General features: G+C 60.0%; 2 protein-coding genes across 6 annotated transcripts in view; one reads left to right on the top strand and one right to left on the bottom strand.

Annotated features, from left to right (window-relative positions):
• The first annotated feature begins 252 nt into the window (after positions 1-252).
• Positions 253-9,190, top strand: SLC48A1 (solute carrier family 48 member 1). Its single transcript, XM_061129231.1, has 3 exons — positions 253-478; positions 6,174-6,341; positions 6,960-9,190. The coding sequence occupies exons 1-3, from the start codon at positions 343-345 to the stop codon at positions 7,094-7,096; spliced, it is 441 nt and encodes a 146-aa protein (XP_060985214.1). The 5' UTR covers positions 253-342; the 3' UTR covers positions 7,097-9,190.
• HDAC7 (histone deacetylase 7) overlaps positions 9,162-26,103 on the bottom strand; it is a 36,487-nt gene continuing 19,545 nt past the window's right edge. For 4 of the 5 annotated variants that reach the window (XM_061129226.1, XM_061129228.1, XM_061129227.1 and 1 more), the window contains 24 exons: positions 25,849-26,036; positions 25,659-25,749; positions 25,236-25,347; positions 24,347-24,462; positions 24,053-24,178; positions 23,623-23,714; positions 23,340-23,435; positions 23,021-23,201; positions 22,641-22,837; positions 22,236-22,409; positions 20,851-21,070; positions 19,161-19,294; positions 18,886-19,006; positions 18,584-18,633; positions 17,297-17,404; positions 16,361-16,416; positions 16,083-16,170; positions 14,831-14,950; positions 14,511-14,608; positions 13,230-13,348; positions 12,472-12,605; positions 12,070-12,154; positions 10,495-10,633; positions 9,162-10,345 (listed from right to left, as the gene is read on the bottom strand). In XM_061129226.1, coding sequence (XP_060985209.1) covers positions 10,300-10,345; positions 10,495-10,633; positions 12,070-12,154; positions 12,472-12,605; positions 13,230-13,348; positions 14,511-14,608; positions 14,831-14,950; positions 16,083-16,170; positions 16,361-16,416; positions 17,297-17,404; positions 18,584-18,633; positions 18,886-19,006; positions 19,161-19,294; positions 20,851-21,070; positions 22,236-22,409; positions 22,641-22,837; positions 23,021-23,201; positions 23,340-23,435; positions 23,623-23,714; positions 24,053-24,178; positions 24,347-24,462; positions 25,236-25,347; positions 25,659-25,749; positions 25,849-26,036 — 2,891 coding nt within the window. In that variant the 3' untranslated portion in view covers positions 9,162-10,299. The remainder of the gene's footprint in view (positions 10,346-10,494; positions 10,634-12,069; positions 12,155-12,471; positions 12,606-13,229; positions 13,349-14,510; positions 14,609-14,830; positions 14,951-16,082; positions 16,171-16,360; positions 16,417-17,296; positions 17,405-18,583; positions 18,634-18,885; positions 19,007-19,160; positions 19,295-20,850; positions 21,071-22,235; positions 22,410-22,640; positions 22,838-23,020; positions 23,202-23,339; positions 23,436-23,622; positions 23,715-24,052; positions 24,179-24,346; positions 24,463-25,235; positions 25,348-25,658; positions 25,750-25,848; positions 26,037-26,103) is intronic. The other variant, XM_061129229.1, reaches the window with a different exon arrangement.

Here is a 26,103-nt window from a genome sequence, read left to right as displayed (position 1 = left end):
TAGAGCTCAGTGTTTCCGGGCCCCGCCGAGGCCTAAATATCCTGATACGGTAGCTCGGACGACGGGCCCCGGAACCTGCCCTTTTAGGCGGCATCCCCAAGAGATCCGGGCCGCAGACTGCAGGCAAGCTCAGGCCGCGCTAGCCGCGGTGGTTCCGGGCGCGGGCGGCCTCCGGCCGGGGAGGGCGCTGTGCCGGCGGCGCAGGGGGCGGGCCGGGGGCGGAGCGCGGGCGGCCGGCGGCTCCGGCTCGGCTCCCGGCTCCCCGCTCCGGCTCCGGGCCCTGCACCTGTGACCAGCGGCCGCGCTCGCCCTCCGCGCCCGGCGTTCGCAGCCCGCAGCCCCATGGCCCCGTCCCGCCTGCAGCTCGGCCTTCGCGCCGCCTACTCGGGTGTCAGCTCCGTGGCCGGCTTCTCCATCTTCCTCGTCTGGACGGTGGTCTACAGACAGCCGGGCACCGCGGCCATGGGGGGGCTCGCAGGTACCCCGGGGCGCGGGGGGGGGCGCTGGGGTCCGGCTCCCGCGGCTCGGGCTCCCGGCTGCGGGGAGGCGCCGGCGGCTGCTCCGGGAAGCTCCTCCCGGGCGGCGCTTCCCCGGGGAGTGGGTGGCGTGTTTATCCAAGAACGTCCGTGGGCAGAGCAGGCCCCGCGTGGGCCCGGGCTCCTGGGCATCCCTCGGGGGCCTCGGGGACCCGATGCCCGCCCCAGGCCCGGGGCCCCGATGTCCCGCCTCTGCAGTTTTCACCAGCCCCGCGGCCCCCGGGTGAGCCCGTCCACTCTCCACCCTGTGCCTCGGTGACAGCGCCCCTGCGCGCCCGCTGCCCTCACCACCTCCTATGGGCGGCCAGGCGTGAAGACACCCAAACACACACGCACTTGTTGTTCTGGGGGATCCGCGCCCCTTCCCTGGAGGCTGGGTGAGCGCGGAGAAGGAGTCAGTGGAAAGGAGGGCTGGGTTTCCCGGGGAAGCCCGGCTGCCTCCTTCCAGGGTGGAGCCCAGCCCCGGCAGAGTCCTCAGCGGGGACTCAGGACCGCGCTAGGGGTCTGGGGGGAGCTGACGTTTTCTTTCCACCACGTCGGTGTCTCTGTACCACCCTTCTGCTGTGGCTGCTGGGCCAAGATCGGTTCAACCCCGCCAGCCTCCCTTTCTGTGCCTCCAGCAGGGCAGAGGAGGCTAGCACTGGTGTTGAGAACGCCCGCGCGCTGGTGGAGGTCCCGTGCCTACCAATGCTCCGTGCTCGCTCTGCATCTTCGGGCATGATGTTAACCTCTCTGTGTTGTAGAGTTGGTGAGAAGACGAAACATATTTTTTTCTACTTGCTCACTTTTTTATTTTTTAAACGCTTTCTATGTGTCAGGCACCCTGTTAAGCAAACTGCTTCTGTCATCTCACTGAATCCTTAATTAGTTAGGCATTATTCCTGTGTCCGTTTTACAGGTCAGGCTTAAACTGAGGCTTAGTGTAAATAAATAGCTTACCCAGGGTTACACAGCTCCATGAAATAATATGTGTGGGAAAGCACTCTGGAAAAAAAGTACATGTGAGGATAATGCTTCTACATTAGGATGAGCTTATTGGTAACTAAACTCTGCCAAAAGAGCCCTAAATGGACTAACTAAAAATAACTAGATTTGCTCATTGCCCTGAAGCTTACTGACTACTCTCCCGATAGAGGAGGAACGGAGGTGGGGTTTCTGCCTTGTAAGAGGGGCCTAGGTTACCGCAGCCTGAGCAATGCCAAGCCCAGCACTGGGGGTCTCCAAGGAAGGGTGAGCGGGTGCCCGGCTGGGCTGCTCCTCATGCCTGCCTGGATTCCCCACCTGTGGGTTCCTGTCCTCCTGGGGAACCAGCCTGCCCCCCTCTGCTCAGTTATCTACAGACCCCTGGCTTCTTTCCCGTCCGCACGCCCCTCTCCCCCCGCCTGCCATGTTCCTCCTGCTTCTCTGGTCCTTGCAGTGTGTTCCCATGTCCGTTAGCCCTGCTGCTTTCCCCTCTGGATGGCGGTGTGACTCCTCAGGCGAGGCCCGGGGGTTGCCCTGAAGAGACCTGACCGGAGGGGGCTGATTGAGGGTGAGGAGGAAGGGCCACCCCGGAAGCCGAGCTGGGTGTGTGGAGTCTGACCTGATGGAGTGAGCCCCACGGAGCCGTGTGACCGTAGGCATATCGATGCCTCCTGGGGCTTGGTTCCCTCTTCTGTTAGGGAATGGGAGGAGATGCTGCCGACAGACGTGTTGTGTGAGGCCTCCATTCAGGTCTAGAATGTAACAGCTGCCTGTCCTCTCCCTGAATCACCCATCTTGCAGCTTCCTGTTGAGGGGCAGCCTTGGGGAGTCCCAGGGTTTCCCTCTGACCCAGTCCTGCCTTCTCTCCCTCCCTGAAAACATCCCTTAGGCTCCGAGACGGGCCAGCTATGGAGTTGCCCGTGGGGAGAGGTGTGAGGGCAGCAACCGCTGGGGCAGGGTCCTGGCACCTCCCTGACAGCCGTCGCAGCACCAAAGATGCCCGGCGATGGTGGTAGTGGCGGCCATGGTTGTGGCCCTCGTGGTAGCAGCGTGGCAGGTGGGGGAGCGGCGGTGAGGGCCACACACCCGCGCCACGTGAGTGGGTGCTGAGTGCGTCTGCAGCCAGTCAGCCTCTTCCTCTTTTGGGGGTGAATCATCAGCAGATTTGTGAGCACCCCACTTCTGACTTGGCATTTTCAGAAACTGCCGAGTCACCAGAGGGCAGCCCCAGCGTACTCCTTCCCCTGTGTGCCAGGCGGGGCCGCTGGGGGCTGTTGCTTTCCTGGAGCCCCTGGGAAAATGTGTCTGGGTGGAGACCCACTCTCCCCGATCCTGGTGGGTGTCTGGGAAGAAGTAGCTTGGAGGAGAGGCTGGAGAAATGGTTTTGCTTGGGAACCCTTGGGAAGAAGACCGACTCTAGGTCTAGTAGACCAAAATAGAGAGTAAGATTGGAAAGCTTGGCGGGGTGTCTAGCGGGCTCTGGGTTCTTCCCGTGAGCTGTGAGTAAGACAAGCAGGGGTGGGGGGAGGGCTGTGGGAACAGAGTGGGCCCCGGGTTCAGTGACTCACTGTCTGCATTTCCCTGTGGGCCCCCCTGGGCTCCTCCTAGCTCCTCACCCCAACCCAGCCACTGGGGGTTCTTTCACTGACCAGCTGTGTGCCTTTGTTGCCCCGGGCCAAGCAGGGCCCTGCTCCTTGAGGCAGGTGGGCTGGAGCAAGGAGTGAGGTCTGGCATGGACACGCAGCTAGGTGGGCCGGGGAAACTATCCGCTCTGCCCCAAGAGAGCCGTGCAGACCAGGCTTCCTGCAGTCGAGAGTGTCCCAGGGAAGGGAGCAGGGCTGAGGCGTGGGAGGGACCCCGGGGGCTCTGGCTGGCTCACTGACCACCTGGGTGGAGTTAGGGGCGGTCCCTCTTCTACAGGTAGAAGGGCAGAGGCAGGAACCAGGGTGAGTGGGGATGGGCCTGCTTCCAGATGTGGCTGGTGTTTATCTGGAGGCCAGGCCTATGAGCAGGGGAAGTGAGCAGCGGGGGCAGGTTGTGCCTGCTTATTAACGGAGAGCTGGGATCTGGAACACCCCGAATGGTCGTCTTCCTCTTCCTCCTGCTCAGCCCTTTTTGCTACATGGGTGGATGTGAGGGTGGATACATGGGTGTTTGGGAGGCACTGCTGGAGCGCAGCTAGTGGACTAAGAGAAGGCATCTCATAGGCCCTTATTTCAGTTTCCTAACCCAGAAATTGCTGAGTCACAGGGGAATCGCTCTGACCTCCTTATTTTTCCCTTAAGCTGGCTTCCAGAATCTTTGAGTGTGAAACATCAGAGAGCCATCTATTTCAGCCCCTCCCTGGCACAGTGAGGTGACAGAGGGCAAGTGGAGCTGCCACAGAGGTGCCCATCTGACGGCCCCTTGGATGTACATGGTGACAATACCCTTCCTTCCTAGGGCCCTTTAAGAGACCAGACAGCTCCCCCAGTGAACACTTAGGATGCACGTGAGATGATTGGGAAAGACTTCTGGGAAGGGTGACTAGCACCGCATCCATTCAGATTGTGGAAGACATACGCAGAAGCCGGGGGGTTGGTATTTTGTCCATCTCCGGCCTGGACCCGCTTCCTGCCTAGGCAGGGATGAGGACATGCTTGTCCTGGCTTGACCTGGCTCTAAGGCCGCATTCCAGGCCCCTAACCCCTGAGGGAGGTGGGGGTTGAGCGGGGGCTGAGCTGGGAGAACGTGGGTCGAACATCATGGGAGAGGAAGCCGCAGGTGTTGGCGGAGCTGAGTCCTCACTCACGGGGAGCCTTGGGTCACCCAGTTCCCAGGTTGGTGGGACCTTCGAGCGTCCCTGCTTTCAGATGTGGAGGCTCTGAGAGTCACGAGAGCCCCACAGTGCCAAGCCCAGGCTTCCTGGCTGGCAGTCTTGTGGTTCTCTGTCCCTTGCCAGGGTGCCTGAATTGTGACAGCTTCTGAGGTGGTAAGCAGAATAGAGATCTGTGATGACTCCCCCCCACCCCCACCTTCTTATTTTCCCCCAACTTAAAAAAAAATTATGAAATATTTCAGGCACGTAAAAAGGGATAGACAATTTAGTGAACTCCCTTAGATATCGTAGATTCAGTCAAAGCACTGTCCCACCCCGATCTCCGTATCTGCTTCCCCTCCCTCTCTCCCCTGCCAGAGCTGACCACTGCTTTCCCCAGCCTCCCAGTGCTCCTCTGCACGGGCTCCTCCCGTGTGCGCCTCACTTTCTGAAAGGCCTCCTGACTCTCAGGATACAGCAGCCTCCACACCGCTGACTCTGCCTCATTCCTCATTCCTCCCTTGTCGGGACCCTGCAGCTCTGCCCCAGACCCTTGCCAATGGAATTAACATTTGCTTCTGTCTTTGGGCTGCGGTGGCAGGCAGCGCCTGGCACAGAGGGCACTCATTGTATTGGCTGACTGGCAGCTGGCATTGGAGGGGAAGAGCCCGGCCAGGCCCAGAGGGCAAACCTAGGACCAGCTGCGGGCAACTGGCCTGCCCTTTCAGCAAACAACTTAGGAAGTGGAGTCTAGCAGGGGACTTCCCTGGCAGTCCAGTGATCAAGACTCTGTGCTTCCACTGCTGGGGGCATGGACTGATCCCTGGTCAGGGAACTACAGCCTGAATGCCACATGGCAAGCTGAATAAATAAATAAAACGGAGTCTGGCCAAGAGCAAGAAGGCGGCCACTTGGGCATTGGGTGGTCCTGGGGGTTTTACCACTGGGCCTCCCCATCCCATAAAACCAGTACATGGAGTGGGGAAGAGCCCCACTGCCCACACCATTAGCCTTTCAATGTGGTGGTGGTGGCCTCTGAAGGTGGGGGAGCAGGAGCATCAGAAGAAGTGCTAGTCACTCAGTCATGTCTGACTCTTTGTGACCTTATGGACTTTAGCCCACCAAGCTCCTCTATCCATGGGATTCTCCAGGCAAGGATACTGAAGTAGGTTGCCATTCCCTTCTCCAGGGGATCTTCTCGACCCAGGGATCAAACCTGTGTCTCCTACATCGCAGGCAGATTCTTTACTGCTGAGCCGCCTGGGAAGCCCAGGAGCAGCACCAGGGTGGGAGCAATGCCCCCACATCTGTGGCCCCGAGGTTGGGTAGTAGGCAGTCCTTGGAAGGCAGGTTGGACTGCAGTGGTCCTCAAACTTTCTGACTTCAGGACCCCTTTATGCTCTTAAAATGTGGGGAAACCCCAAGGAAATGTTGTTGATGTGGGTTATATCTATCAAGATGTGCTGTATTAGAAATTAATACTGAGGAATTAAAAATTCTTAACCATTTTAACCTATTATACTAAAAATAACATTGTGATAAGTAACATATTTTTGGTAAGAAATACTCAGGTTTTCCAAAACAAAAAACTAAGGAGAAGAACGACATGGTTTCATATTTTTGCAAATCTCTTTAATGTCTGGCTTACTGGAAGGCAGCCAAAATCCCTCAGCTGCTTTTGCATTCATGTCCTCTTTACATCACAGGCCACTGTGGACTCCAGCAAACTCAACTCAACAGGGACGGAGAAAAGGCCCGTACTACCTTACTGTTTTCTTGTGAGAACAGTCTGGCCTGGGGGCCCGCAGGGCCCTGGGGGTCGGCAGGTGAGGACGAAAGGGCCCCTGCCTGAGTCTCCTTCGCTCTCTCCCCGGCAGGTGTGCTGGCGCTGTGGGTGCTGGTGACGCACGTGATGTACATGCAGGATTACTGGAGGACGTGGCTCAAGGGGCTGCGCGGCTTCTTCTTCGTGGGCGTGCTCTTCTCGGCCGTCTCCGTCGCCTCGTTCTGCACCTTCCTGGTGCTGGCCATCACTGGACACCAGAGTAAGGGCTGCCGCCCGGGCGGGAAGAGTGTGGGCGGGCCGCCGGGTGGGGCGCTCAGTAGATCCCAGGGTTACCTTGCTACGTCCAATGTTGATGCCCACAGGACTGGGCAGATCACTTAACTTCCCTGTGCCGGCGTTTTCTCATTGTTAATGTGGGGAGAATGGACCCCCCGCCCCTGTGTTAGAAGGGGGAACTGTGAGCTGCAGTCAGCACCCAGGAGTGTGCGGTTAGCAGCGCCTTTTAGCCTCCCGCCCAGCCCCGGAATGGGAGCGCCCCCTGGTGGCTGCAGTCTGCAAGTAGCCAAAGGCCCTTTCTGCCCGCTCCGATGCTGAAGCAGATTGGAAGGTAGAGGTCTAAGGTCAGTGTCACAATAGCAGAGTGGATGATGATACAGACCTCTGATTAGCCAGCCCTGACCTAGCCTCATCCCCACTGCTTCCTGCTGGCAAACTCTGAATGCTCCGGAACCTCTATTACACTTAATCTCTCCACTGGATCAGTTCAGCCTCTGTTGGAGACTGGGGAAGAATGGCCTGGGGCTTGTGGTGTGGTCAAGGGTCAAGGGGTCAAGGGCAAGGTGCTCTTGAGTCACAGTTGGATTCTTCTGCCCTGCAGGCCTCACAGACCCCAACAGCTACTACCTCTCTTGTGTCTGGAGCTTCATTTCCTTCAAGTGGGCCTTCCTGCTTAGCCTCTACGCCCACCGCTACCGGGCTGACTTTGCTGACATTAGCATCCTCAGTGATTTCTGACCCCACGGGATGAGAGCTCTGCACCCCGACAGTCCTCAGGACCTGGACTCAGCCTCTCAGACATCAGGCGGACTTGTACACCCCCTGGGAACCCCAGAACTGAGGCGGAAAATACACAGCAGGACACCGGATGGTGGTCTCCATGAAGCTGTCCTGTCCCCTTCGGGGGAGCCCTGGGTGCTGTGGGAAGGGGTCCTGCCATGCTGCTCATCAGCCTGGCTGGAGGGCAGCTTTAGACCTTTAAAACGTGGATCTATTTTCTTAGCACTCAGTGGGCAGTCCTTGTAAGCAGGCCAGGGCAAGAGTGAAGGCAGTGGGGCCTTGGCGGTGCCCGGGGCCCAGGGGCAGGCCGTATGGTCTCTGCTGCCCCGGGCCCTCTCCCTCAGGCACGGTGGGACCCTGGGGAGGTCAGGTCAAACAAGGGATCTCTAGTAGAGACTTCTCAACCCCCCACCCCAGCACCCTCATCCTTGTGTCCCCCAAGTGTCAGGTAGTTGAACTCACTGGTCCCAGGGGTGGGTGACATTGGCTCTCGTCTCAAGGCCTGGGGACCTGGGGGTGGGGCTCAGCGTCCCTCTCCCCACCCTGTTCCCACAGCGCTGGCTCCAAGATCGTGCTAGAGCCATCGCTCCTTCACCACGTACATCAGAGCAGGATGCCCCAAATGAGGCCGGACTCAAGGTCTTGGGGGAGGTGCTCCTGCCCCCCAAAGGGCTTTAGGGAAGGGGGCAGCACAGCTTGGGCTAGAAGCAACTCTCAAATGAGGCTTCTATAGCCCAACACTTCCGCTCACACCTCTCACACCTGGCACTCCTCCTGGCACCCGACTCACCGCAGCCCCCAGACGCGCCGTCCCCCCACCCCCACCCCGCACCGCCCCTGCCAGCTGCCCTTCATGAGAGCTTTTTATCTTTCAAAATCTCCCTTCCGAAAGACAAAATCTGCTTTACTGCCTATACACCGGCCCAAGGGCTCACCGCGCTCGGGAGGGAAGGGGCTCCATCGATCTTTTCCTCGGCTGCCATTGTGCACGGCCCACCGCTCTCCTGCCCGACGTGCCCCGCCCCTCGGCGCTGCCTTATCTCTGTCACTGTCACTTTAGCAGAAGTAACAGCAGCCATTTCTATCGGCCAGCCTCCAGTGCTTTCTTGCGGGGAGGGCTGTGGGAGCAGTGGGTGGGAAGGGTGGGGATGGGGGGCTCTCCAGTAGTCTCATTAAGTAAGCCATTTCCGTAACAGAGGAGGTTCTCTCCCTCTGGTCCCACTTGAGGGACTCCCCATGGGGGAACCCCCAGCCCAGCACTCCTCCTCCAGCCCCCTCAGCACACCCCCAGCCAGGGTGAGGATGCCCCGGGGCACAGCTTCAGCAATGCCGGTGGGACCGAGTGCCTGTCGCCCAAGAGGCCAGGACAGAAGGGATGGACATGCTTTCCTTGTGCTCTCCAGGCTTTGAGGACTTGAGGCCAGATCCTAGCTAATGAGGCTGCTGCTTGTGCCGCCTGAAGAAGCCTGGCCGTGTCGGAACTGTAAAGACAGGCACCGGCAGCCCCAGCACCTCACATGGGTGAGCGTGCCCCGTCCTGTCATCTCACCATTTTCTCTTCTAGGCTCAGTAGATGCTTAAGGAGTCAAGGTACATTAGAGCAGGCAGGAACCCAACAGTGTCTATTTCAGGAGCCTTCAGCTGATAAACAGAGGCCCCAGGAGGTGATGAGACTTACCTGACGTGACTTACCAGTCCCAGTTGGGACTGAGACTCTTTAGGGAAGCCCGAGTGAGTGGGTCTGCAGGCTTCCCTGTCCCCTACCCCTTAACCGGTCCTCTGTCTGTGGACCCAGAGCTGCCGCCTCACTGCTACCCAGAGGTGGGGCAGGCGGAGACAGCCAGGGTGGGTTCAGGATAGATTCTTCCTGCAAGGCAGCTGCCACAGATCAAGGAGCTGGAGGGAGCTGCCTCCCAGCCCAACCCGTCCCTTCTCTTCTACATCGAATCAGGTATAAACTGTGCTGTGTAGCTGTGGGCCCACTGCCCACCCCTCATCCCCCGGGGGCCCTTTCACATGCACCTTTAAAGCAAATAAAACATTTATTGTTCAGATTTTTTTCCATTTTTTTTTCTTTTTTACAAAAACATGCATACATACACAGGGTATAGTGGTCCTGGGGAAGACACACGCGCTTGCACGCACACACACCCCCTCTTACTCTTTCACTCGCGCGCACACACACACACACACACACACACACACACACACAAATACTTTCCTTCGTGGCCCCAGGCCTCAACCCCAGAAGCCTCGAAGACTGTGCCAGGGTAGCCCCCCCCTCCCCCATGTCTTCCATCCACTCTCCCACCCACTCTCCCCTCAGCCAAGCTAGTCCTATGTAGGGCAAGAGTCAGCTGGGGTCCCAGAGACCCCAGAAAGAGAGAAGGCTCATGGAGGGGCGTGGTGACTGAGGGAGCCCTGGGGGGGTCATGCTGTGCTTCTGAGGGGAGATGAAGGGTTTGGCACCATTGGATCAGGAAGCACGGAACTCCAAGAGCACCTGTCTGCTCCCCCAGGGCACTGAGATGGTGGATGCAGGGAGTCCTCTGGCAGGGGCAGATGGGAGGCCTACCGTGCCTGCTCTCAGAGGGGGCTTTGCCTCACTGCCCCGTGGTGGGGAGAAGCTTCCAGAGTCATCCGAGGGAGCAGGAGAGGAGGAACTCCCCGGCTCCTCCTAACCATCCTCCCTTCCCAGACTCCAGCCCCCAGAGCCTAGGAAGGGCCACTCCGGCAGAGGCCACGTTCACATTTCTGTGTGAAGCCTGGGGCTGTGTGCAAAGTCCCGGGTCTACAGAGCCTAGAATAGTGGTTATGGGCTGGGGCCAGCTGACCCAGTCCTCCTCTGTGCAGTCCTGAGGAGCCGGGCCCCGCTGGGGGCCGGGACCCAGAGGGGTAGACTCTGCGTTGGGGACAGGCCTACCGGGGCCCGGCTGGCCGCGCAGCCTGCCTCCTCCAAGGTCCTCTGGTCCCTGTCCTAGGCCCTGGGCCTTCTCAGGGTCCTTGGGTGACTGTCAAGGCTGTTCTCTGGCCCCGACTACCTGCCCGAAGGATCTCTGAAGACCCCGGGAACCGGTACTGCTGCCAGAAGTTGGAGGAGAACCAGGTCCGCGGGGCGGGGCGGGGCAGGGCACAGCGGGTGGCAGATCCGTTCTGGAGCCTCAGAGATTCATGGGTTCCTCCTCCTCCACCAGCTGCCCTGAGGTCCTGGGGGAGGGACAAGGGTGGTGCTGCCAGAGGGCCTGGGGCCTGGGGCCTGGGGCGGGCGGGGCCCAGCTTCCCGAGAAGCCTGAAGCGGCTGTGCCGGAACCTGGGGGGACCCCCGCAGGGGAGGGGCCGTCAGCCCAGGCTCTTACCGCTCTTCAGCCAGGATGCCCACAGAGAGGGATGCCAGCGCCGTCACTGCCTCCACTTCTTCTGCGTCGGCCCCTGGCACCCGGTGCACCCAGGAGTCTGGACGGGAGGCCAGGCGCTGCATGCAGCCCCAGTACTCACCTGGGCAAGAAGCTGATTCAGAAAGAGTCGGGGGTACGAGGCCCCCCACCTGCCAGCCACATGTCCTAGACTGGTACTGAGGTTGGACATCTCAGGGCAAGGGTCCCAGAGTAGCAGGCGTGTCCTCAGCATGGGGTCAGTTCTCAGCTGCCTCCACCTCCACACAACACCCTCCCCGACTTGATCCCCCCAACCCTGAGCAAGTGAGGGTTCGGTGTGCGGTGAGGCGCCCTCACAAAGCCCAGGCCACTCCCCCACCCCCTCGGCTGACCCATCCCCGTGGGTGTAGGGTTTCCATGACCACCATCTGGGCTTCCTTCCCCTGGATGGGGTCGACGTCACAGTGACGTCACAGAGCCCTGAGTCCCAGCCTCCTGGAGCGTAGGGTCCCCCTCACATGAAGACCCCAGCAGTGCTCAGCCCAGCACAGGACAGGGGAGGTGGGAAGGACACAGAACCGGGAGAGCTGGCCAACACTGCAGCCGCTCTGTGCGGCCGTCGGAAGCCACCTATCTGCCCAGGGCTCCCACTGCCCCATCCAGACCATGGACATGACCATCCTGCCTACTGCTGTGAGGCATAATGTCCATGGAACATGCCCAGCACAGAGCCTGGCCAGTGTGAGGGCTCCATGCCAAGTATAGCAGCACCTTCAGTGTCATGTATGACCCCATGCTGAACCCAGATGTGGGAAATCTGTTTTAATCATCTTTGTATCCCTAGCATAGATCATGGGGCTTCCCTAGTGGCTCAGACGGTAAAGAGTATGCCTGCAATGCAGAAGACCCAGGTTTGAGCTCTAGGTCAGGGAGATCCCCTGGAGGAGGAAATGGCAACCCACTCCTGGAGTGAGTATTCTTGCCTGGAGGATTCCATGAGCAGAGAAGCCTGGAGGGCTACAGTCCATGGAGTCTCAAAGAGGTGGACACGACTGAGCAACTCACACACACACTGCACAGATCCTGGGTAGCATATAAAGTGCTCCATAGATGCTGAGCTGAAGTTGAAAATTTAAAGTGCTTTCCAAATGTGGAGTTAACCCAGGACTCAGCTCCCAAAGCAGGTAGAGTTCCTAAGACCCTGTAGCCAGAATTGAGGGTCAGGGTGGGAACCAGCACTTCCACAAACAAGGCCTGAGTGCTGCTGGGGGCAGGGGCCTGGCCTAGCGCAGCAGCTGGGGAAGGGAGGCCAGTCCTGCCTGGTCCCCATGTCTGCCGGTCCCTGCTGGGTCCATCTGGAAGGCTCCAAGGGTATTCACCTGTGGGGGCACCTGCCCCCATTACTATGGGGTACTTTACAGGACGCCTACTCTGAAGCAGCAGCAGCTCCCCTGGCCTGGCTGGGGTTGGAAGACCTGGGGCTCTGGTCCCTGGGGGCAACAGACCCCCGAGTTTTCCCCAAGTCTTGGGTCAACAGTGTCCTCTCTCCACACTCACTGTGCACTCGGATCACAGCTTCCAGGGAGCGGATGGCGTTGAGGTTGGGTTTCTGCTTCCAGCCTTCTTCTGAGAGGGGATCCACCTACAGAAGAAAGCGTGCATCAACTGCCTGCCTTGCAGGGACCCACAGGCCCAGCTCTCCCCCACCCCAGGGCCCTCGCTTTCCAGGCTCAGATAGGCATGTGCTCCTGGCTCTGCCTGGGGCAGGGGACGTTGACCTGAGGTCTGACCCAGAGAAGAGGCACCCACTCTGTTCCCCTCAGTCCAGGCCTGGCCACCCCCGCCCTGCCCATCTGCAAGCCCCCAGGGAGGCGCCCCATCTGCTGGCTCCCTGGGGTGCTCCTGGGAAAACTGGACTGCCTGCCCCACAGATGCACGGATTGAGGGCGGGCTCCTCACCTTGTTGCCCAGAAGAGCAGACACACAGGCCTCGGAGGCATCACAGATGGCTGTGAGGTCATGGCCACCCTCCAGGGCCAGCACCACCGCACCTCCGGCCAAACTCATGAGCTGCTGAGTCATGTACCCAAAACCTAGACGGTGGGTGAGAAGGGTTAGGAGGGGCCAGGGTAGAGGAGGGCGGCCCGCTCCACCTCTGTTATTTCCCTGCTCGGTTCCTCCCTTAGAAGCAGTGACTCAGGTGACAAATCTCTACTCTACCAATGGCTTTCACATGGAACCCCCGTCAATCCTATTTGGGTGCCTCCCTGAAGGCTCAATGAGGTTAAGGGTGGCGAGTAAGTAACAGGGGAGGACTTGAACCGGGGGTAGGGACTCCAGCCCGTGTCTTTTCCCCTGAGATACACCATATTCCTCCCCATCCTCCAGGCTCAGCAGGCTGAGTGGGCTCCCTCTGTTCTGAGAACTCTGCTCCTCCCCATCCACCCCTGCCCAGGAGAAGCTGCCCGCCCAGCCTGGGAAGGACACAGTCAGGGTGGGAGAAGTCCTGTGACCAAGCCTCCAGTCTGCGGGACTTGAGTCCCCAGGTGTGACTTAGGCCTTCCTCGATGAACCGACCTGGCCTGTGCACGATCCCCGTCCCACGCTCATAGCCCTGGGCCAACCACTGTCACCTCCCTCTTGACTTGGGCAGTGCTGCCCCCGCCCCAGCCCAGCCTTCATGACCTTGCCACCCCCCGAGTCGGGGCCCTCCTTACACTTGGCAGAAACATGGTAGCCACCCAGTGGGGGTGGGTGACCCTCGGCAGCATCAAACCCAGCCGACACCAGGACCAGGTCCGGAGAGAACTCCCGGGCGATGGGCATCACGACTATCCTGTGTGCGGGGGAAGGGGGTTCACAGGCTGTGCAGGGCCGCCTGACAGTCCTCTCCCACCAACTTTACGGGGGAGCACCCTGCTCTCAGCACTCCCAGCAGGATGAGCGGACGCCTCTGGCTTCCTTGACCCTGGCCCGCCATCCATGTCCCTGGTGCAGCCTAAGGACTCAGTCACCCAGGGCTCTTAACTGGCAAGAGGCAGGAAGGAGCCAAGGATGAGGGGATGAAAGAGGAGCCGGTGCACTGTGTTTGGTGGGGAGTGGTGGGCAGGGCCACAGGGAAGGGGCAGGTTACTAACGCCTCACGGCAACACTGGAAACACTCAGCCCTCAGCTGCCACCTGCTTAGGACTGAGTCGGCCCCACGTCACCACTTACCACCTGAGAGCTGACCAGGGCAATAGATCCTCTGAGGTCCTGGACTACTAGATCCATGCTCATCCTTTGCACCTGCCGGCCCCTCACAGCTACCTCCCTCCACCCCTCATCCCTCACCCATCCTTCAAGACAGTAAACCTAGGCTCTGGGTGCACAGATGCCAGGAACCCTAGCCCAGGGCTCCTACAAAATTAACTCTCATTAAGAATACTCCAGAAAAGTATACAGAGACCTATTTCCAGGCTTCCCTTTTTCCAAATGGAGTCTAGGAACCCCCACAGAGAAATACACAAAGGCTCCTGAGCCAAGTCCCTCTTCTAGAATGGCTTTTCTTAAGCAACAATCCCAATACGGACATCACCTGCTTGCTTTCCCTCTTCCTCCACAGTTTAGGCTTCTCAGCTCCTATGCAAAGCCCACCCCCTCCAGGCAGCCTTCTTCGCCTGAACAGAGCAGCTCTGCTCACTCCCCCCTGCCTGTCTCCCTGCGCTCAGTTCAGCACTGGCTCTTGGTAACACGTGACTTTATAAAGTGCGCCTTGACCTTTTCAGTCTGTTTCCTGTCTTCCCACAGGGACTGGATGCCCCTAGAGGCTAGCGTAACCATGCCTTTCCCTTTGTCTCAGTCCACAGGCCCACTCCAGGGCTGGCTTATAACGTCTCATGATTAGATGAGGACAAGCTGACAACCACCTGATCACCTCCAACCTGGTGCTGCTGGAAAAGGGGAGGAGAGGGTGGCCCTCCTGGGCCAGGCCTCCTCTGGGCGCCTAGCGAGCTTACCTGAAGGCAGCCAGGTACTCAGGATCCCCCATCGGGGGGTCCAGACCTCCAGCCCAGGCCACGTTGACATTGAAGCCCTCACCGCTGCCAGCTCCCACCTGGAAAACAGGAGGCAAGAGAGATGTGAAGAGAGCAGTGTCCCGGGAGCAGAACCCCTGGATGTCAGTGCTACAAGAGCAGCTCATGCAGCCCCTTCACTCCCAAATGTAGAAACGGAGGATCAGAGAGGCTCAGCAGCCTACCCAGGATCACACAGCTAGCTGCGACAAGAGAGAGTTAGGGCCACTCGGGAGAGTCAGTGGGCTGGAAGATGTGGTTACCTCATCCACAGCCCCACTGCCAGGGAAGAAGTTGCCGTCGTCATGGCGATGAAGGGAGATGTACAGCACATTGGGGTCCTGGTAGAAGGTCTGCTGGGTGCCGTTGCCATGGTGAACGTCCTGTGCAGGGAGATGGGCAGTGGATTAGGGCAGGTCTGAAAGCAGAGAGATGGGGACAGAGGCAGGCTGGAAAAGTCTCCAGGTCAGTGACCATTCTGAAGGTCAGGAGCCTAGACCTGGGGGTGAGAACACAGGGGCTCCTAGAGTTAAACTGTCAAGGGACCCATGGGCGCTTTCTAAGCCTCAGTCTCCCCACGTTATGTAAAGATATGTACATAAGACTGGGTGGGGGTGATGATAACATAAGACCCGGAAGGGGCGGAACTGCACCGAGGGCCGGCCAGCCAGAGCCGCGGGAGAGTACGTGCTGGCGGAGGGTGAGTGCCGGGAGAGGGAAGAGTCCAGGGTCACACATCAGGAACCCTCACTACTGCGTCTTGCCCAAGGTCAGGGCATGATGCAAGTGATGGAAACCACACTCCATTAAAGAGGGGCTAGGACAACGAGGCCCAGCGCCACCCTCAGAGGAGCGCCGAGCATCGCCCCCAGACTCTTGCCTGGCCTGGGAATGCGAAGGAGGACTGCGCATGCGCACAAGTGTGGCCCGTTCTTCCTCCCTCCTGCGCTAAAACATTCCCTAAGCAGATGTTAGTATGAAGTGTTTAGACACAGGTGCTCCAGGGCTAAGGGGCCTCGGGTCTCAGGACTTACAAGCTGTACGGCCGTGTACAGGTCAACCTAACCCCTCTGTGCTGACTTCCCTTATCTGTAAACCAGGGCAGAGTCAGGATTAAATATGTGATGCGTGAAACCATCAGTGTCTAGATTTGATTAGTGGTTGGTTGATGTTATGTGATATTATTGGCACTCTCACTACCTGCAGGGGAAGAGCAGAAGTGACCAGATCTACAGAGAGAAGCCCACAGAGGCCCAAAGGCAGCATTCAGATGGCTCCTTCCCTGTGGGGACCAATTACGGCTGAGCCCTTCCCACAGGCCAACTCCCCTTGGCCTTCCAAAGGCCCCGTGATGGGGGCACTGTCCTCACCCATGTTTCCACACAGGGAAACCGAGGCTCGGGGAGGCGAATGCAGAACTAGGTAGGACACAAAGCCACAAAGTCTCAGGTCGCCAGGCTCAGGGCTCTCTCCACAGGGCTCTCGGACCTGCAGGGGCCAGGAGCCGGGACCTACCCAGTCCACAATGAGGATCTTGCTGGCTTTGCCCTGCTGTTGCAGCTGCCGGCAGGCAATGGCCACTGAGTTGAAGAAGCAGAAGCCCCTGGAAGGAAAAGACGGAGGTCGTGCCAGCCCGTTCCCTCCCCGTGCCACCCCTGCCCCACCTGTCTCCAGCCCGGCCCCAGAAGGCTGACAGGAAGGAGGGGGACCCTGGCCAACCAAGCCCCCCCAGCAGGAGGGCCATGAGGACCTGCCCCCCCACTCCAGCCCACCTAGGCCTCCCCGGGACTTACATGGCTGTGGAATGGTCTGCATGGTGTCCTGGGGGCCGAACCACAGCAAAACCGTTCTGGAAACAGAAAGAATGCTTGTCAACCAAACAGCCAACCGTCTGACCCACACCTCCATGAACCCGTCCCCCAGCCGCAGGCTCTTCCCCTGAGAAGGGACTGCAAGTCAGCATGGCTGACCAAGGGGCCCTCTGCTGAGCCCCAGGCCGTGAACACAGAACCTCCCATCCTGGGGGCTCCTGGCTGTTATCACTTTGTAATAACAACAGCTATTATTTATTGGGCAAAATCTATGTGCATGGCACTGTGCTAAGCAAAGGGTAAACACTGGATTTCACCCTCACAACGCTCTGAGGTAAATGTTACCTAATCTTCATAACATCTTCATAAGATAAACACTGCGATTATCTGGTTTACAGACAGGAGAAACCTGGAGCCTTAGGTGGATTTAATATTAATTACTTGTGCGAAGTTGCCTGATGGCAGAGCTAAGACTTGAGCCATGAGCTCCCAAACAGTGGGGGCTCAACACAAGCTCCCATAAGGTGCCAAGCCCAGAGCAAACAAACATGGGTGTCAGCCTGGTGTGTAAAACTTCAGCACCACAAAGGGCCAGTCTGCTAGGGCACGGGGCCCTGGAGAGGCTCCGCGACTTGCCCGTGGTCACACAGCAAACATGTTAACTGACCCCGCATTAGCATGGGCCTGCCTCTCTCAGAGACCACAGGACCAGGGGCCCAGTGACTTGATTCCTCAGCAGGTAACGTGAGCCTAGGCTTCAGATCTCATCTGGGTCCCCAGAGCTCTAGGTTTCCCTCCCGAAACCCTGCGGTGATCTCCAGGAGGAATGCGATGCTGGGTGTTGGGTCTGCCTTCCCCGCTGCCCGTCCCCTGCCTCCTTCCTCCGTGGCTAGTCCACCCTCCACTCAAGCCTCCTACCTTTAGCTCACGGGAGGCCACTTTGAAGGCGAGGTCAGTGACGCTGCCAGCAGCCCAGCGGGCTGCATTGGAGGAGTGCAGCTCATTCCAGATGGTGTCAGTGTCCACCTGTGGGGGCCAGAGTCAAGGCCCGCCTCACCCACGGCCTCCCACAGGAGCCGGGGCCTCAGGGGCAGCGCCCACCCCACGGCTAGGACCCCAGGGGCAGGGAGCCGGGCAGACGGCACTGCCTCCCCCATGCCCCACCGCCCAAAGGCAAGGCCTCCCGTGTCCCCCAGTCCCAGCACAACTTCTTCCCAGCTTCAGTCCACATCACCAGCCCGCATCTGGCCAGCACTCTGCTGGCAGCATCGCGCCTGCCTCCCCGGTCAGAGGAGGGGGCATGGCGTTACCTGGGCGGGACTTGGGGTTTGGGCCTGGAGGGGGTTTTAAGCCCCTGCTGACTCTGCTCAGGCCCTCGGGATGGTCGGAGCTCGAGGGGCCGTCTGCACCACTGTCTTCCACTCAGGGCCCCTAGCCCAGGCTGGGAGGCCCCCCAAACCCAGTCCCTGGGCCTCAAGGCTAGGGAGGGGCCGGGGGGCATGATGGGGAGATGGGGAGGGCGAGGCGGACCGAGAGAGGCGAGGAAGGCAGAGAGAGTCGCAAGAGGCTGGAGAAAGAGAGAAAGACAGAGACAGAGAGGGAGAGGAGGGAGGAGAAAACAGAAGCAACAACAGTTGGAAAAATCAGAAAGTGGCAAGAAATGGGAAGTTGTGAACAGGGCGCTGACTGGCTCCCACACAGCCTCCCAGCGACAGTTCCCATCCCTCCAGGACTAGGCCTCCGTCCCCTGCTGCACACGCCCGGCTGGGAAACCACCACAGGGACATTTTGAGGGCAGGAAGGGCACCGCCAGGAGGCAGAAGTCCCCAGGCGGAGTGAGAAGGAGCAGGGAAATCTAGGGCGTTGGAGAGACATGCCTGGGTTGCCAAGGATGCCAGAGGCACCCACAGCGCCAGGCCAGGTGGCCTGGAGGCCAGCGTGCTCCCAGACGGAGATGAGCCCAAGCCCCAGGCTCAGCCCTGCTCTCTCAGCCTCCTCAACCTCCACTAGAGGCCTTCAAAGTGCAAGCCAAGGGGCTCTACGCTCAGGAGGACACACCCACCAATGAGGAGCTTCTAGCCGGCAGAGGGGGATGAGGGGAAAGCCCAGCCCACGGGGCCCGGCAGGACCACCGAAACGAGCAGGCAGGGGCTGGGCCTGGGGGATCAGGAGGGAGGAGAAGGTCTGGAGACCCCGCACACTTACCCCAACGCCGCCACAAGGCAGCATCACGAACATCCGCTGTGCCAGGAGGCCTGCGGGGAGAGGCCCAGGTGCATGGACTGAACCCGCTCAGCCTCCGGCCCGGCCCGGAGCAGGGAGGCCCTGAGAAGATGGTGGGGAGGGGCTGGCAGGGAGGGGTGGAGGTGGGCAGCAGAGGAACCAGGGGCAGCACGGGGGTGCCTGGACGCCGAAGGGACGAGCTTGGCAGAATGAGGACCAGACCGCAGGAGGGTGCTCGGGCTGGGTGAGCCGGAGGCTGGGGGTGGGGGTCTGGGGGCCCCTACCTGCCAGCTTCCCATTGTCCAGTTTGAGGCGGCTGAGTGGGTTGGTGCCGTAGAGGAGCACGTGCCGCTCGGAGTGCACCGACTGTAGCTCCTCCAGGGAGGCCTTCCGGCCCCGGAGAGACTGAGGAAGGACCCATGGAGCCCCTGAGCCTCTGCTTTGGGCAGCCCTCCCTTGCCATTCCCACTGCCCAGACTGGCTCCAGGCCCTCCCGGCTCCCTCCCTCCCACAGCCCTCACCCACTCTCATCCCAAAGCCCAGCCCCCTGCCTCCTCACCTCACACTGGCTTCGGAGCCCCCGCTCCAGCAGCCGCGACCAGATGCTCTGGATACGGCCCGCGTGCTCCGGGTGCCTGCTGTTGTCCCCACAGGAGCACTGGTGCTTCAGCATCACCGAGTCATAGACCAGCCCTGCGGGGAGTGGGCTCAGGGGTCAGGGCCCCGGGGAGCCCCGGACACACCCCACAGCCCAAACAGTCCCCGGTGCCCCATCCTACCCCTCAGCACCTGCACACACACCCCCAGCTCCTTACCCAGGCAGCCTTGGGCACCTCACCCACACACCACGCAGCCCCAGCCTACACAACTGCCACGTGCCACTGCCTTCCCGACTCACTGACCCTCCTCATGTGGCCCAAGGACCATGACCGTGACCTCAAGAGCTCGGGGCCTAACGAAGGGAGGCCTGAGGCTGGGGGCTCGCCTGGATATGATGGCCCAAATAGGAGCCCCCAAAACTGGGAGCTGGGAAGCCCACAGAGACACCAGGCCATGTGAGAAGACAGACGTGGCTTTGGGGAAATTCAAATGGGGGAAAATGAATAACCACCTGACTGCTTGACCAATAAGAAATGTTTAAGCTAAAATACTATGATGACACACTATAAAATCTCATTTTCAGGGCTTCCCTGGTGGCTCAGTGGTAAAGAATCTGCCTGCCAATGCAGGAGACATGGGTTTGGTCCCTGGTCCAGGAAGATCCCACAGGCCAAGGAGCAATGGAGTCCATGCACCAGAACTACTGAGCCTGTGCTCCGCAACGACAGAAGCCACTGCCATGGGAAACCCACACACCACAGCTGGAGGGCAACCTCCACTCACCGCAACTAGGGAAGAGCCTGCACAGCAACGAAGACCCAGCACAGCCGACAATAAATAAATAAAATTACTTTATAAAAAAATCCCACTTTTAAAGATTAATTATATCACAAAAGACTCATAATGAGTAAAATAAATAAAGTAGGGTATAAAATGTAGCCACGAAACGTAGTGTATATGGGATTTATACGTGTGGCTAGAACAAAGCCTGGCCTGAAATATGGCAGCATGTATGAGGGGTTGCCTCTGGGTGATGGGATACTGGCTCGTGATTTTTTTTATTTTTTAAATAAATTTAAAGGTCACACCTATATGTTTTTTCTTTCCTTGTTTAATATTTATTTATTTGGGTGCACCAGGTCTTCGTTGTGGCATGCAGCATGTGAATTCTTAGTTGCAGTGTGTGGGGTCTAGTTCCCTGACTCAGGATCGAACCTGGGGCCCCTGCATTGAGAGCACAGAGTCCTACCCACTGGATCACCAAGGAAGTCCCCTGGCTGAAGGTTTTTCTTCCATTCTTATGCTTTTCTGTATTTTTCAAAATTTCTAAAATGCTCTTGAGTTCTTCTCACAAGCAGAGCAATGATGTAATTTTTGAAAGGCCTGAACTAATTGTCAGGAGACCTGAATTCTTAGCCTGGCCTGACTGCCAGCCAGCTGTCCCCTAGATTTCCCGAGCCTGGGTCTCCTTAACTGTAACATGGAAACCACCTGCTCCATGGGACACTGAGTAGATCTCCTCAGACCAAGAAAGGGCTCTGTGGTCTCGAAACACATCCACAGTGAATTATGACACGGGAATTAAGGACTCCTCTCCGAGCCCCTGTGTGCCCCGGCCTCTTCCTCCTGCCCTCCAATCCAAGCCTTACCCGTGGTGAAGGGCAGGGTCCGGGCAGGGGTCTCTGAGCTGGGCAGGATGCGGGCCTGGCTGGCGGGCTCTGGAGTCGGCAGCGAGGCAGGTGCGGCCGGGGATGACTGAGCCCTGGACAGGGGCCGGTGACTGCCCGGGGCCAGGGGAAGCAGCATGGAGTCTCCAGTGGCTCCTCGGGGGAGCCGCCCGGCCAGTCGCTGCTGCTCCCAGAGGAACACCTGAGGGACACAGAGGGCCTCAGGCTCCAGGTTCTCAGACCCTGCTCCATCCGCCTCTGCCCACAGCCAAGAAACCTCCCGTCGGGCCCGTTTTCTGCAAAAGCCTCTGGCCCTGCCGCCCAGCTGGACTTTGAGTCTCTGAGCTCCCTGCCCATATACTCCCCCAAAGATCTGCAGCCCAGACTGACCACCCCATTCCACCAGAGCTCCCTGGGCCCTCGAGACTCCAACACCAGAACTGGGGTGAGGGGCCTCAGGTCAGCTCTGACCAGGATCTCCTCCTGGTCTCCGAGGACTACCCACCGCCCAAGGACACAGGGACCTGCGTGAGCCGCTACACCCTGTGGACTGTCGCCACATCTTATGGGCTGAGTTGTGTCCCTTCCCACCTCATATTTAGGATGAGACACCCAGTCCCCTCAGAACGTGACCTGACGGAGATAGGGTTTTCACAGAGGTACTCAAGTTAAAAATGAGGTCATCAGGGTAATCTCCAATATGATTCTTGTCCTTATAAACAGGGGAAGTTGGGATACAGACGTGGACAGAAGACCATGTGCAGACCCAGGGAGAAGGCGGCCGTCTACAGGCCGAGGGAAGAGACCTTCCTTCACCGGGCTCAGAGGGAACCCACCCACCAACACCCCGATGTCAGACCTCCAGCTTCCAGAACTGTGGGGAAAGGAACACCTGCTGTTTAAGGCACACACTCTGTAGTACTTGTTACATGAGCCCCAGCAAACGAAGACGCCATGGCTTGACTCGTGCATTTGAAGGGCCAAGCCCAGCTCTGCCCCACCTCCTGCCCTAGCACCTTCCTGGAAACAGTACCAACAGTCACAGGGGAGAAGTCCCAGAGCGGGAATGCGTGGGGCTCCGTGAAAGGCCAGTCTCACCACCGGAAAGGGACATGGCTTCACCCCGAGGCTGGAAGGCTGCTGGAGGTGCACGTACATGTATGTGTGGAGGAATGCACGTATGCCTATGTGTGAATGCATGTATGCCTGCGTGTGTGTCTGTCTGTACCTCAGTGTGGGTTTGGCAGAGGACCCATGGTCCCAGAGCTGTCCCCTGCACTGACATCCTATCTCCCTCCCTTCCACCATTACGAGGCCCCAGAGTCTCCTGACTCTACCTTCCTAGAGGGCCCTGGGCCCAACCATACCTGCTGGTGCTGCTGGAGAGGAACAGGGCCTCTGGCCTCCTGCTGCCCATGGCTGGACTCCCTGTGTTCCAGGCTGTCATCCCGCAGCGGCCCCACGCTCCCGCCGTCTGTCTCGAGGTCCTCAGCCGAGGGTATCTGCCGCAGTCGGGGCTTCTCACTCGGCTTGGCTGACCTCTGGGGGTGGGGGGAGATGTCTACTGAGGAGACATGCTGTGGCATGTGGTGGGGAGTGGTGATTGGGGCCAGATCATCCTGCATCCCGTTGGGACTCTAGTGATCACACAGCCCTGGGCCCCACACATCCCCCCTCTCGCCCTGTCCCTCCTGAGTCTCCCTTCTTTCAGCCCCAGTTCAGGGGCCCAGTTCAGCCACCCCTCACTGCCTCCCCTACCCCGTTCCCCTCACCTTGATCAGCTGGACGTGAGGTTTGAGCCGCTCCAGGCGGGGCTGCAGGGGGCCCAGCAGTGAGGGGGCAGTGGCGCTTGGGGGCAGGGGCTCTGAGCGGGTCCGGCTCAGTGGCCGGTGGAGGCCTGATCCAGAGGGCCGCTCGGTGGTCAGTAAGGACTGGGCAAAGTGGAAGGGCAGTGGCCCAAGCCCGGGCACTGGAAAGAATGGGGTGGGGGGCATAAGGAGGGGACCACAAGGAAGAGTGGAGGGAAGCCAGGGTGGGGGGTGAGGCGAGCCAGGGACTCAGCAGCAAGACGCACAGGAGGACGGGACCCAGGTCATACTTGGCCCTCGGCAGGGTGCTGGGATCCAGCCCTTCTGGAGAAGCTGGGACTCACCAGTCAGCAGAGGGGTGTGAGACACTGAGGGATCCAGGAGGAGAATGGGCTGCAGGCGAGAGGGCAGGGGGCCCCCAGCCTCGGGCTCCAGGCCATGGGGCAGAAAGAGGTGAGCATGGGGGCTCCCCAGGACTGGGCCCCGAGGGCCCAGAGTCGCATGGGTCCTGCGGTCACCATCAGCCTGCGGGAGAGTGGGGGGAACATCACTGGCGAGAAGACCCCGGTGGGGAGGACAGTGAAGGCCATGGGGCGGGGTGTAGGAGAAGGGATGGAGAGATCTCAGGTGCTTGGGGCGGGGGAGGGCGCCTCAGCCACTCACCCTGGCAGGGGCGGGCAGCCCCAGTGTGATTGTGGGCAGCAAGGCGAACGGGGCCAGAGAGGTCTCCTGCAGCCGCAGCCGCTGGCCCAAGAGCGCCTGCCATGGGAGCAGGGCAGGGGTCACCGGTTCCAGACCTCCACCCCCTGGCACACTTTCCCCAGAACCCCCCAGAGGCTCGGATGGGGGCTGCCCAGATGCTGAAGCCCCAGCCTGGCCGGGCCACCGGCTGAGGACCACTGAGCCCCAGAGATGCCCCGGGGTGCCCAGCCTGCCAAGGCCTTACCTCAGAGCCCAGGACGGGGTTGGGGCCATGCTCGCTGTCGTTGGGGGAGCTGCACCCTGATGCCGGTGTGCTGCTACTACTAGGGGAGGAGTCTGAGGGTTGGGGAGAGGGGGGTGCACAGTTAGGAGCCAGGGGTGGCCAGGAGGGGACCAGGAACAAGCCCCTTCCGCGGTGGGTGGGCTCTGCTTCCTGCTTTCTTCCCAGCAGGACAGGAAGGCCACCATCAGCCTCCAGCACCTCTGAACACTTGGTTTTTTTAAGGTGCCCCTTCTTCTGGGCAGACGTCAGATTAGCCAATAGAACAAGAGCTGGGTTCAGCCCCAACTCAACCCCCGGCAAGTGTGTAGGGCACCCTGTGACAACCACCCACGGCAGCCCTGGGGGAGGGCACCGGGCCTGCCCCCCACCCACCCACCCTGCCGGGCCTCACCGCCGAGGGTTTCTGCTGGCCGCCGCCGAAGGCTGGGAGGGGCACTCTCCTTCCGGAGTAGCGGGTTCTTCCTCCGCTCCAGGGACTTCTTGGGCTTGTAGCGCAGCTTCAGGTTGGGCTCGGAGACTGCAGGAGTGCCGGGGTGACTCGGCGCACGCCCACCCCGTCCCTGCCCTACGCCCTCCCTTCCAGCCCTCTCTGAGACAGGCAGGAGGAGGCAGTGCCCCCTCCCTGACTCTCCCCCAAGGCTCTTCCCCTTAGCCCTCTGGCGGTCCCTGCTGGCCTTCCACGCACCTGTCTTGCGCAGAGGGAAGTGTTCTGGGGGGTCGCAAGGCAGGCTGGGAACAGGAGGCAGGAAGCTGCTGAGCATGGAACGGGCCCCTCCCTCCGTCTCCAAGGGCTCCAGAGTTCTGCGGAGGGAGCACCAAGGCTGCTTCAGAGGATCAGAGATGCCCAGTGGCGTGGCAGCCACCTCCTTCCACCCTTTGAGACCTGCCGGGGAGGCGGCGGGGCTTCCCAGGTGGCGCTAGTGGTAAAGAGCCCCCCTGCCAATGCAGGAGACATAAGAGATGTGGGTTCGATCCCTGGGTTGGGAAGATACCCTGGCGGTGGGCATGGAAACCTACTCTAGTATTCTTGCCTGGAGAATCCCATGGAGAGGAGCCTGGCGGGCTATAATCCATGGGGTCACAAAGAGTCGGACACGACTGAAGCGACTTAGGATGCAGGCATGCTGGAGTGGAGCAGCCAGCATGGCCAGCAGGAACAGGGGCCATCTCCAGGGGGCAGTACTGGGCCACCCATCCTGATCTGTGCTTAGGAGCCAGGGTCCCAGACACAAAGGGAGGAAGCTGTTCTAGGAATCTGGATATTTCTGTGCTTAGGGGAAGATACAGAGGAGAAAGTTAGCGTGGTGTGTGTGAGAGAGTGTATGTGGGGGAAGGAGGGCTTGTAGGGAAGAAAGGCCTCAGGCGGGGTGAAGAGAGATAATTAAAGGCCAGAGGAGGGCAGGTATGAGCTGGGAGAGAGGGTCGGAGGAGAGGCACTAGGATTAGAGGTGAGGGGTGAGGATAAGGTGAAGGACAGCTGAAAGCAGCGGTCTGCGTATGCTGTGCGCTCATTGGCGGACACCCGGAGGGGGGCGTGGCAAGGACACAAGGGGGCGGGGCGGAGAGGGAGTTACCTGTAGGGAACGCTGGGGCTGTTAGGATGGACCGTTCTCTCTAGGGCCGCCTGTTGTTTCTTCAGAATAACCTCTGCCAGCTTCTGCTTGACCACACTGCTGGCTACGGCACCTGCAGGGGCGGAAACCATGAGTGGTTCGGGGGGTGGGATGAACGGGATGGGCTCCCTGGAACATTTTCTGCCCATTGCCCTGATCACGCCACCCCCTGGAAGAGGCTTCCCAGGAGCCCTTCATGCAACAGCCAAGCCTGGGGCTACACCCCTTCTGTGAAGCCCACGGGCCTCCCTTCACCTCCTCCCGCATTCACCCGCAGTGCCGGGCAGGCAGAGAGCGACCCCGACCGGGGCTGGCATCGTCCTTCTCCGCCCACACAGGGGGCCGTGGACACGCCGGGGGGGTGGGGGAGGCTTCCATCCTTACTTCGTTTGCTCTTGTCCTTATTGAGAAGCTGCCGCAGCTCTTGTTCCTGCTGCCCCATCTGCAACTCGGGCATCGGTGTGTCCATTGAGAGCTGTGGGGAGGGGGCCGAGGAGTTGAGGGCAGAGGTGGAGGCTGAAGGGACGGCGGGGCCGGGTCTGGGCTCGAGGCTTCGTGGGGGCTCTAGCTTTACCCGCATGGGCTCTGCCGAGCGCTGGGGCTGCAGGCCCGCCAAGAAGAGGTGGTGGTGGAGGCGCTGGGGGTGCTGCAGGGCCAGCAGTGTGGGCTCCGGAGGGGGCTCCACCGGGGGCCGCTGGCCCACCCGCAGGTCCATGGGCTGGGGCTGAGGGCCTGGCGTGTCTGCGCGGGGCCTGGGCCAGCCTGAGGGCACACAGAGAGGGCAGGGTGAGTGGGAAAGACCCGCAGGTGAGCGGTTACCTAATCAGCC

This window comes from Dama dama, chromosome 3 (genome assembly GCF_033118175.1).
Source record: "Dama dama isolate Ldn47 chromosome 3, ASM3311817v1, whole genome shotgun sequence".
NCBI classification, from domain to species: Eukaryota; Metazoa; Chordata; class Mammalia; order Artiodactyla; family Cervidae; genus Dama; species Dama dama.
The sequence above is the reverse complement of the archived record's forward strand: the minus strand, read 5'-3'. Positions and strand labels throughout refer to the sequence as shown.